At 51.3% G+C, this 12,434-nt stretch overlaps 1 protein-coding gene across 1 annotated transcript; it reads left to right on the top strand.

Moving 5' to 3' along the window:
- Positions 1–8,636: 8,636 nt before the first annotated feature.
- LOC119093707 (3'-5' ssDNA/RNA exonuclease TatD) lies at positions 8,637–11,540 on the top strand (the record flags this gene model as incomplete). Its single annotated transcript, XM_037216709.1, is given in 3 exon segments — positions 8,637–8,820; positions 9,028–9,190; positions 10,054–11,540. Coding segments are annotated over 3 exon segments (510 nt in total), but the record flags the coding sequence as incomplete, so codon positions are not given.
- Positions 11,541–12,434: the final 894 nt, after the last annotated feature.

Raw genomic sequence — 12,434 nt, 5'->3', positions numbered from 1 at the left:
AGTGACTCTCCTCTCCCTTGATCCTTTTGGAAAGGCGAGCGCATCAAGTACGTCGGGTTCTTGTTTATGCTTCCGGAAAAGATGGCACGCAAATTTTGTGTGTAGGGTATCGCAATAGGGACAAACGTTCCGCTTTAGGGATGGCGTTCTTGTTTAAGGAGATTTTTCAACAGAGACACTGTGTTCGCCGGAAGCCCTACTGCTGTTCTTGGCCACTACCTGGGCCTCATCCTGGTCCTCGTCCTCGTCCTCATTCTCGTCTTTGACTTCCTCCATATCCTGGTTCTCGTGTATATCCTTGGACTTGCCCTTGTCCTTGTCCTCGTCCTCGTCCATGTCCTCGTCCATGCCCTGGTCCTCGTCCTCATCCGCGTCCGTTGCTGGCCGTGGGTCGGGGAGGTACGTAGGATCTTCATCTTCATCGTCATCAGGAATGAGGCCAGAAGCATCATTATCATGATCTGCAGACAGAGCGATCGCCATTGGTTACCTAATGACGAGTATTAAGCAAAAACGAAAGCAAAAAACCAGTACGTCGGAAGAAGGATCGTTCGGGTTACCCAACGATGCGCTACAGTGCCAGACCTATCGGAGTTGCGATTCTTATGCCGAGGGGACCGAGACACAATGCGCCGGTGGTCAGAGGCGAACCAGGGTACTTTGGGCTCCGAAGCCAAGGCCTTAGCCAACTAACCCACATGGCCAAGTGGCTGTTTAACCAAGGGGACATCGATTCATGGGGCGTCGGTCTACTGACCCCGCTCGGTGCTAGGGTACGGGCAAGTGCATGGTTGGCCACAGTTACTCTGTGATGCCTACTACATGGGATCACGTTGGTGCGTGTGTCCAATTCAGGGCCGTCGACCACCTGCTATTCACCTGGTAAATACACCCGCACCCCAAGTTTGCGCATCAAACTCCCAGCGGGATGCGCAACAATCGCCGGGTGCATCCACGCCGTCCGTGGAGTCTTGGTGCCTCCACGCACCATCCCATATCACAAACGGAGCGCGGCGACGAGGTCATGTCGCGGCCACCAGCAGCCCACCATGGAGTATGGCGGTCCCATAGAGCACCTCAGTGCTGCGCAACGATTACTTACAGCCCTTGGTGCTTTCGGCGCCGCGTGGGGTTGCGCGCGCGCGCGCCTCGTCCATGTTCGTTGCTGGCTGTGGGCCGGGCACGTACGTCGAATCCTCATCATCGTCTTCTGCGAATAGACCAATGGCGGTTGGCTGCCTGATGACCATTATTCAGGAAAAAATATAACAAAAAATCGTTGGTAGGCATGCAAATCGTTCGGGTTATTCATCAATGCACTAAAGTGCCGGACCTATCGGAGTAACGATTCTCATGCCGACGGGACCGAGACACAGTGCGCTACTGGCCAGAAACAAAAAAGAGAAAACATTGGACATTGTAAGTTTGAGGCTTACTTATGTCACCGCGACCAGCCTGGCGGACAACAGATTCTAACATCAGCGTATTTGTCACTATGGCAATTGAAGAGAAAATTTGGCGCAAAAGCCATGTGATATTTAAGCGAGATCAGGCCTAAGGCTCGGCGGGAGCCATTTAGCGATCTGACTACAGCTGGCGGCCGGGGGAGCGAATGGCTGCTCCGGCTGCGCTTCGCCGCGGCCCGTGCGATGGGGAGATGGCTTAAGGACTTTCAAATTCGAAAACTTTTGTATTGCAATGCGTATGGCCGGTGTCGGCCATGCATGTAAATGCCCATGGCCATTCGCACGGCCATAACAGCTGTTGCTGTTGTGGGTCGACTGGCAGGCAACTACGTGCGTGACGCACGACAACTGTCGACAACGGTCGACGCGTGACAACTGCGTCGCGCCGGAGAAGCACCAAGATGTGCTGTTCGTCTGGAGCCACTCAGCTCCAGATAAAAACAAAATCAGAAGCTAGCATCCCTATTGGCTTTGGACGCCGCTGTGGCCATAGATATCGGAACAATCGGACAAGCGAACGAACAATCGAAGGAAACCACCCACCGCGCACGGCGGACATACGCTGACACATTAACGGAATGTGCATCATACGTGTCAGCGCAACACAATTCAAAGGTGTGTACCATTGCGCTCAGAATTAAACAAGAGAATACGTCTGTTTAAGTGGTGCTTCGCCTCATAGCTGGATTTCCGAAACACGGTCATTCAGTTACTTCAATTTTCCGGCAAAATTGACCTTCAACCTGGCGTAGTGAGGTCAGTTCTTGACCTGGGAACAAAAGGCTGAAAAATCGCGAGACCACATTGAGACCAATCTACTATTGTTCGTCCGGATCTAACTTTCTTAGCTTGTCTAACTTTCTTAGCTTGAAAACGGAAGGGAGCGATAGCAACTTTTGCCTTTTTGTCGCCTTTTGGATTGGACTAGGTATACGGAATGGAATCAGTACCCTTCCGCCAGTCGTGCACCGCATTTCGCATGATCTCGATTTCTTGAGCAGTTTGTGATCTTATGAGTAAATTTACCTGAAGCTGGTTTTCGTCTTGTAGTTTTCTGTCTCACCACTGAAAGAGGAAAACCAAAGATAATGATTTCTATGAACAGTTTCTTTCATGGACGGAACGAAAATGTTCGTGATGACTGGTATCTTGGAAGTACAAAAGAACCACTTTATATTTAACTAAAAGCAGGCAAAGAACAATGACGCTCACAAGCTGCAAAACGTTACGAAACAAAGCAATGAGCAAATTTCCCGCGCAGAGCAGTTGGGATTTGCAGCAATGACAGACAGTCTATACCATGACACATTATTTTGTTAGGTGGTATCTACCACTGATCAGTTTTAAACCCAAACAGAGCACAATCACCCTTGGTTGCTACACCCACTCTCAAAGGGCACTGTGCGATCTGATGCTCTGAGCTTATGCTGCTGCTCACGCTTCATTCAATGCTTTACGAAACGCTTTTTAGCCCATATACCAACCTTTCTCAAAATATGACCGGATTAGGCTTGGAGGCACTCTTTCTCTCGAAACCCATGTAGGAACTCTGAAATAAGTTGAGAAATGTGAGAATGTACGCCAATTAGGCAAGCAGAAGACAACTAGTGGCCAGGAGTTGCACACGGAAAAACTTGAGGGGCCCCGGAGTGGCCAGAAGGGGCCTTAAGAATAGTCAGAGAATTCTGTATTTGTAAAATCAAGCAAATAAACGTTGGTTCTTATTTTATACGATCATTTTCTCATGCGCGAGGAAAGAAAGCATTTAGGAGACCCCGGAGCACCCTGGAGACCCGCTTCATTACATTTCATGACGCTATTTTTATCATACAATCATACCCTCGCCTAACGATCATAACACATCAGCGTGGAAGACGTCAGGGCTGGTTGCTAGCATAGCCGAAAAGCCACGCCTTCCCAGGGCACGCGCATGGGTATACATAGCTCACGTGTCTTTGGTTGCACCACTGCAAGGCATGGGTAAGAGAACCGGGGATGAATAGGGGCAGGGGCTAAAACCTACATGTTTCCGAAAATTTAACATTGGTCCTTTGAGCGTTCACTGGAAAAATAGTCCATTGACTACATTCTTTTGCTTGGTTGGGTAATCGGTCGCTGGACCGCTGGGCGCGTGGGTCGTAGGGTTTTCCACGGCACGCACATTGGTCATGGGTTTTGTCGAGGTCTTTGGAGAAAAGGGGATCGGACAGTCCGTTTGCCTCCCATCTCGGCACCGCCCATGTTCATTTTCAGGTAAGTATAACAATGTTTATATCGGTTTATTCATGCTCCGAAGAGCTATGCCAAGAAACGCATAGACGAAGCACTCAAGTCATTCAGTCTTTCACTGAATGTCTTAAAAATCGGCACACGGCTGTTCAAACGAAACGCAATGCACGAGTGTCATTCACTAAGGTCCTACCAACAAGGATCACTTGTTAGCTCGATGAGATTGGGACACTGTATGCTCTTACCTGAAGCCACTATTCTTCTCCAGTATAAACATGCCATCTTTGCTAGTGGTATGCTGAATAACTTCAAGCGGTATGATTGGTGCCTGTAACAATGAGCACGAGCATTTGTAAAACACAACACATTTTGGTTGCCTTTTGACTGTACCAAACAGGTGGAGAAACATACATTAAGCCGCGCGTATAGGAAACCAGACGTACGGAGTTCGATTCGCTGCCTGGTCCAGCCTTCCTGCCAGGGCAGACGCCATAAACTGGGAAGAGAAGGCTGACCACTGAATTGGGATTGCCGACATCACAAGTCAGTGGGGAGCTAAAGTCGTCCACCGGTAACGTCAAGATTTCAAAAGATCAATCACACAAGACCCGTCAACCCTGTTCACGTGTCTGTTCACACATAAAATGCATGAATACAATATCATCAAGTCTGTTTACCAGAAATATATCAGTTCCTGGAATGCCACCTTTTGGCCGCCATGCTTTCTTCCATGAAGTGAATGCCACTTTCCATCACAAGCTAGCATTACATCACTTGGTCAAGGGAATGGTATTAGAAGGGATCACTTTATTCATCGCAGGTCTCAAAATCGCAAGAGCAAATGATACAGATTAAGAGCAATGGCAAATGAACGTCTTTCTTAAAGATGAGTAGGGGACTGTAATAAAATGATGAGACGAATCCCACATTGCTTTTTATTTTTATGTCATAATTCTGCATCGTTTGCACGGGTGGCTTTGGGTTCAGAGTACTTGCTAAGTATTGCTTGTCGCGTATACCCTGAACCCACCACCAAAATAGCGTCATGTTTGTTTTCATGCCAATCAGACCCACTGACCCTAGTGTTTAAGGCCAGTACACCGGTTATGTCATAACAGTAACACCTGACCAGCCCGAACGAAAGCCAGAAGCTTACTTAGTATGAAACAGAAGGTGTTTTAAAATGTTTTACTCGATCAACCCGCGCGCTTGCGTATGAAACAGAAGGCGTTTCAAAATGTTTTACTCGATCAACCCGCGCGCTTGCTAAGCAGTCTAGGCCGTTTGTCTTACAATTTTGTAAATTGACATGCGGAAAGAATGACCATTCAAAGCATCAAGAATTATTAGCAAGGTGGTGAAATATTTGCATCTGTCTGTCGAATTTTTATAACTGCTAATGCGTGCTAAGGATGAACCAAAAACACCCAAGATTAAATGTATATCATTCTTCAACTTTTGAACAGCACACCGGAACCGACGTTCAAAGGCCCGTTTGGAGGGTATAAGGGTCTACAGGACTGACTGTAAGTCACGTAAAGAATCGCGGCCCGCAGGGTCCTGACTTGAAATACTACTCAGAGGTCCCCTTGCACCGTTTTAGGATCACCCCTCCCCCCCCCCCCCCCTGAGACAATCGGCTCGAGACCACGAACACCGAACAGTCGGCTCCATGCCCGTCTGAGCCCTTGAGACCCATTTCTCAAGCAGAAACAAGGCCGGGGCTCGCGATTTGTAATGTTTGGGGTCCCTGATACAATGGCGGGCTTCTGTGTCGGTAAGGGGCCACCGTGTCGAACTCTGGAGGCACGTGGCCCCGAGTCAGAGCGATTTTGAGGGGGCCCAAAGAGGGGCCCAAGGGTCTCTCGAGACCAAATATGGACAAAAGACTTATATAAGAGACCAAATACTAATATAAGGTTAGAAGAGTCCGAAGGGCTGGCTGTAGGTCACATTAAGGACCCCCGCTCGTAGGGTCGTGATCTCAAATGTCAGTAAGGTGATCTTTAGCACCGATGGGGACCCCTGAGACAGAAAATTCCTCTATTTCGGTCAGAGATCGTGAACAACGAACAGTCAGCTCCGTGTTGGTCTGAGCTCGATAAGAAAAACATGTCTTCAATAACAAATGGGTCATATGAGGCGATTTGGGGGGGGGGGGGTTTACTATCAGGGTGTCCTATGTCAATCCTGTGCCCCTCCCCCTTACGAAACCCCTGGCTGCGCCCCCTGCTGCTCTCTATTGGTCAAAAGGTACACGTTAAGCTTTCAGTTTGTGATTTATCTTACAGAGTGTACATACTTTCGTCTTATTTTGCTACTTCCTTTGCAGGCTACGCCCTTCATTTAGCTGCTCCCCAGCACTACCACAAATCACTACAGGCCACAAATTAGGGTAGGTTAAACTATGTTTTGCCTGAAATTGAGAACATAGAGGGTGGAAAGCATATGCAATACGCACATTTTCAATAGATTAATGAGTTGGGCCAGGTACCTAGTATATACTGTGTTATCCCATGGAAACTGAAGTAGAAACAAAAGAATTGCACCTCCAGGTTACAAAGGACTACTACATCAAGCAGCTGTGGAAGGGCCCAAGGAATGCATTGGTCGAAAAGTTGAGTTTTGATGTTTTATTAACTGACAAATCATTCTGACAGGTGGTGTGAGCAGGCAGGAAAAGCTATTTGCTCCTCATGACATCAAGGGTCACAAGCAGATCAGTCTGCAGATCACTATGCTTTTATGGCCATGCTGGGCAAAGTTGCATTCATTCTATAGTGATCAAGCACGCATTAATTGCAGTTTCCAAAAAGCGGGGCTGTTCACATCTCGTGTGTTGATCTGTTGGTTGAAGGGCTTTAAGGTTTCCTGCCATCACTACTCGATATCAGGGTTCATGTTTCCTATTCCGTTTGGGAAGGGGGGGGGGGTTCTAGCCCCCCCCCCCCGAAACCTGGCTACAGCTGTCAACTACGAAAGGAAATGGCGCCAAGTTCAGAGAGGAATTGGTTTGTCGATGATCTTTGGGCTAGGCTTCATCATTTCACAAGTTTTGGCAACCCCCCCCCCCCCCTACTCACTTTATGTACCTACACCCCCACTCAGTGCATGCAGGTGCAGAATGGTGCACCCCATTGAGGGGCAAATAGGAACATGAGGTGAAAGGCACGCTGATCCCCTCCCCCCTCCCCCCCCCCCCCCACCCTCCCGTCGACAATTACAGGGGATACAACGCTAAGATGGCCACGCAACCACCAAGTTGGAAGAATTTGCATTGCCCCACATAACGCTGCGCACCTAAATACGAGTAACCTCATACACCCAGTCAGGGGTGCGTGAGAACAGATACAGTAGAAGGCACGCTTGCCCCTTCCTTCCTCATATCTACAGAGGTTGCAACGGTAAAACTGCCGCACCGCCATCAAGTTGAAAGAATTTCCCCTGTCCCTGACACTGCGGTGCACCCGAGTACGAGAAACTTCATGCACTTAAAAAACAGAGCCTCCAGTACAGAACATCATGCAGTTATCAGTACTCACCATATCGTGACAGCCCACAGGAACAGCACTAAGTACCACGCAGTTATATCTCACGTCCCTCGATCGCGCGACGCCACACCAACCGAGCGACGCGACACCTCCACGGCATTCCAACTCGCGGCCAAGGTCTGCCATAACAATCAGTAGTGATGGGTACTACGTATGTGCCCTGCCAAACCACATGATTGTTAATGTTTGGTCATTATTAAACGTCTTAAGACATATAAGAATAACTGTTGTTTATCACCTAGTTACTTCAGTCAATTCTGTGGTGTGAAATCAACACTACATGGGGCGTTCATGGTGACAACAAGATCAGCACACCTCTACTCAAAGATGACGTCACACATTTCAGTCGAAAGGCGAGAAACTTTTCCGGCGGATTTGTGTAAGTCGACCTAAGTCACGTGACCATGGAACATACACTTGACGGACAAAACCTACCATGTAGGGACCTCTAAGGGATTGATACCAGACCAATATGTGGACGAAATTAGCGTTTTCCAATGGTTTGCAAAATGAGGACCGATTTTCGGCCCCCACCTTGAAAACGGTCCTCACCTTGCGTGAGTGTAGCGGACTTCGGTCCCCACTTAGGAGGGTTTACAAGCACACACACACACACACACGCACGCACGCACGCACGCACGCACGCACGCACGCACGCACGCACGCACACACACAAATGCCATATATATATATATTTATATATATATATATATATATATATATATATAATGATATTGCTGGTCCATGTAGCATCATTACAACATTATATGATAACATAATCACATAGCATTTTGTCATTGTGGTGGGTTTAATCATAATTGAAGTGTTTTAGTTGGTGGCTGCAGTTACATGATTGGCTTTCTGATGAATATGTCCGCAATATGTATAGTGAGGTAGAGGTCCTGGGTTCATCTGGTTCTTTCAATGCCACTGAGGAATGTCCTATATCTTGGGTCAAGAATCCAGATTTGTTTTGGGAATCAATGGCAGGCATCTCATATAGGATAAGTGCTACACACTGATCTATAACCAATCATTGGGTACATAATGTGGTTAAAAATATTTTTGGTTCAGATATGGATTCATCTCAATGCTGGATTATGAGACAAGATGGATTCACAATTGATTCCAAATCAAGTAGTTCGGCAATTATTTCAATGACAATTTAACTAAATCAGTGCAATTGTCTAGTCATGTTTGCTTCTTCATCAAATCGAGCAGAAGTGTCCTTGTAAGTGACAAATTATGCAAGTGGCCTAGGTTCATACGCTTTCTCAAATGCATCGCGATAATTTTGAGAAATGCTCCCCAAATGTGGAGCATTTGTTGGCGCCGTGTGGCGTCGCCCGGCGGCCGCCGTCACGCTTCTGATTATGGCGGCCTCCGCCAGGTGGCCATGGCATGCGACCTACAGAAGCCGCTGTTCGTGCATGAGCGCGAAGCACACAGCGAGCTGGTGTCGGTGCTGGAGGCGTTCGGGAAGCGGCTGCCACCCACCGTCATCCACTGCTTCACGGGCAGTGCAGAGCATGCCACCAAGTACCTGCAGATGGGCTTCTACATCGGCCTCACGGGTTAGCCTCCGGCAGGGGTGGTCTGGGTCGGCGCAGGGGGAGAATCGGGGGTGCTGTAAATGCTAGATGTGCCTGCCATCACAGTCGGCACCATATCCCTCGACGTGAATAACTGCTGCGTTCGGCACCAAATGACATGCTTATCACAAATAAAGTGTTGTGTCATACCCGGATGGCAGCGAGCCCCTGACACAGCGCGGTCCGCAGGGTACGTATGGAAGGACAAGTCAGAGGATGGCGTGCGCCGCATGCTGGAGGACCAGACGATCCCGCTGGACCGGCTGCTGCTCGAGACAGACTCGCCCTTCATGTACCCCAACGTGCGCGCCGCCAAAGTGGCCCAGCATGTCAAGGACAAGCTGTCCGAGCGGTGAGCAGGGTTATGGAGTGGACGGCAGCAGTGAGTCTGGTCACGGAGAGCGGGAAGCAGAGGTGTGTGGCCACAGAGCAGGTGGCAGCGGTGGTGAGTCTAGTCACGGAGGGCGGGCAGCAGAGGTATGTGGTCAAGGAGCAGGCGGCAGCGGTGGTGAGTCTGGTCACGGAGCGGGCAGTAGAGGGGAGTGCTCACGGAGCGGACAGAAGAGGTGAATCTGGTCATGGAACGGGCAGCGGTGGTGAGTCTGGTCACGGAGCGGGCAACAGAGGCGTGTGGTCAAGGAGCGGGCAGCGGTGGTGAATCTGGTCACGGAGCGGGCAGCAGCGGTGAGTCTGGCCACGGAGCGTGCAGCAGAGGTGAGTGAGCGGGCAACTGTGCTCAGGCGGATGGCTCCCGGGATTGATCGGTGCGCGCAGGGCAGGCCATATGGAATTGAGCGATCACTGGTGTGGAATTCGGCAGTGTTGGGTCAAGGACACCATTGTCTGTCCCTTTCTACTTTCCAGCTAGGACAACACCTCGGATGTCTCCCGCTTTTCTGGATGTCGTAAAAAAACAAATCGCTGTGTGCAGTTCATCCAGGCGTGGCTTGTTGCGTCCTTTTGAAGCGACCGGCTCGGCATAAGACTGTCTGCTGGCGGCGTTCCCCCGGTGCGCCCTGTGTGGGAGGTGCTGAGGATAGACAGCGGTATGTTAGCTGTCCCTACCTGACTGCCTGGTCACTAACCCTCAGCACCACCCGTCCACGGCTGCTGCTGCTCTTGCTCGCCTCAGCATGCTCCCCGTCCGGCCGGCGTCGGTTCCGTTCAGACGCCGTGCGGCTGCGGCTGACGGCGGCGTCCGTGTGTGGCCGGCAGGGCGCTCCAGTTCCTGCACCGCTACTGCACGTTCCAGCGCAACGAGCCGTGCTCGCTGGCCGCCAGCGCCGAGATGATCGCCGCCTACATGGGCAAGCCCGTGTACGACGTGGCCATGAAAACCACGTACAACGCGGTCAAGGTGTTCGGGCTCAGCACGTAAGCGGCGCGCGTTGGCGGACGGCGTCTGCCGGCCAATCACGAACGGGCTCGGCAGCTGACTGCCCTACTCTTGCTCAGCTGACCGGCCGCTATTGCTCAGCTGGCCGGTCCTTTTCATGCAGTAGCCTGTTGCAGGACGGGTCGAACCTACGAAACGAAAGTATCCAACGATTTGCGGTGGCGATGTGTGAGTATGGAATACGCCGCGGAGCGATGCGGTCTCTGCGGCTGGCACCGGCTTCTGGCACGCTCCGGGCGGTGCGATGGAGGGGTCGTGCACAGCTGGAGCTAGCATGGCTGCTTCCGTTAGCATTTGCACTGAACCGATTGACGGAAAATATCCTCGTAAGCTTTTGCTGCTTACTCACTCCAGGCTCGGTCCCGCTGTTACCGTTCGTGAGAAGGCTTAGCGTCTGCCATCTCCACCGCCTGCCACCTGCTCCGCTGTGGTCTTCCATAATGCTGCCACTTGACTATGCACTGAGTCGGGTCTGTCCCCCAACTCCCTCAGTATGGCGTTACCTGGCGCATCGTGTGTAGCGCAGCTACTTTTAGTTACGCGCCCGCCTTGATTACGGTGCTGCGCGTTTTTGTTTGTTTGACACCCGGCTGCGGCTGCTAGTGACGCCTACGTTATTGTCTGCTGTGTCTTTCGCACAAGCCTTAGTTCGTTTTATAGTGCTGTGTTTCGCACAGCTATGATTCTTAGTTGCATCTGTCTGGTTCATGGTGCTTTGTCTGCACAGATTTTAATCTTTGTTACAACTGTCCCCGTGTTGGTGCGAAGTTGACGCGCAGTTACGCTGCTATTTATCTGTGTCCCCGTTTATGGTGCTGCGTCTGCCACACGGCTACGGATCTTAGTGACAATAGCAGCGCGGATGTTTTGTTTTGTCCGCGTGCGGGCGAGCTCCGTTGACGTCGGACCGCGCTTGTCCGTCCCTAGTTGCAATACGTCCCTAGTGCCGTGCTGGGTGGGCTATCCGGCCCTAGCGCCGGACCGCTGGGTAGAGATTGGTGCGAGGTAGAGGAGGCCGCCGAGATGTGCGACGCGGCTGAGATTATCGCTCTGGCCGGAGCCGGCCGGCGCCAGCTCTAGGGCCTGCGCTATCAGAAGCAATCGGTGCCAAAGACGGCTATCTTGTGTTACCGCCGTGTGCGGAGCGCGCGTGCTCGGCCGGCGCGGCAGCCCTTTCGTCGGCCACCGCCATCACCGGGGTGTTGGTTGTGTGGTGTGTCGCCGCACTATGTCTCCGGATGGCCAGGACCGCTCCTGTGATACCATGTGCCTATGCTACCGTGACAATATACTGAGAGAACGCGCGGTCTGCGGTTTGACTCCATTGGCCTGGTTTGCTTTTGATAGTATTTGATGGGCCATCAACGACCCAGACGCTCTCTCGCACGCGCACCCGAGCTTAGTAACATGGTCAAGGGAGCTGACAATCAGGTTTTTTTTCCATGGCCTCCGAAGCCTCCAAAACCTCCAAAGGCCGAGGAGCTGTTGATAATCACACTACGTATCCTTTCCAGTTTGAACCCTCCTGTTACGCTGTGGAAAACCCGTCTCCCCTCCGACTACGCTGTGGTGAGCGTAACATCCGAAAAAATAACGTCCGGTTGGCTCTCAGTTGAACCAGACGTGCGAAACAGAGCGCGGGCTTCTCACCAGTTATAAGAGAAAACCAGTGATATTTAACGTTATCGTGGCAGTGCTTCGCCATTGAAGGCTTTGACAATATGGAACCACACCCGAGTGCAATGTCACGTTGCACAAAGGCTTTCCGCTACTTATGCTGCGTTCCACTCCATGCTCCTTTTCCCCCTTTCACTCCATGCAAAACGCAACTTATGGACGGCCCCCACTTTACACTTGCGATAATTTTGTGAGGGAGCCTTTGCGAGGCCAGATATGCAAACGAGCATTTCTACGAACTCCAAGCTAAAGCTGAACTACGAGTGTTTCGTTCGACTTCCTTGACCGAATAGCAGAAGTGTGCCGGACTTGGATCGCACAGCCCAGCCGCCAGCAGGCGCTGGACTCGCTCTCGCCCGATCCGCTGACTCGCCCTCTCCCGCTCCGCTGACTCGCTCTCGCCCGCTCCGCTGGCTCGCGCTCTCCCGCTCTGCTGACTCGCTCTTGCCCGCCCCGCTGACTCGCCCTCTCCCGCCCCGCTGACTCGCCCTCTCCCGCTCTGCTGACTCGCTCTCGCCCGCTC

The sequence above is a fragment of the Pollicipes pollicipes genome, unplaced genomic scaffold, assembly GCF_011947565.3.
Source record: "Pollicipes pollicipes isolate AB1234 unplaced genomic scaffold, Ppol_2.1 Scaffold_4002;HRSCAF=4701_pilon_pilon_pilon, whole genome shotgun sequence".
Lineage (NCBI taxonomy): Eukaryota > Metazoa > Arthropoda > Thecostraca > Pollicipedomorpha > Pollicipedidae > Pollicipes > Pollicipes pollicipes.
This window is presented reverse-complemented; position numbering and strand designations above follow the sequence as displayed.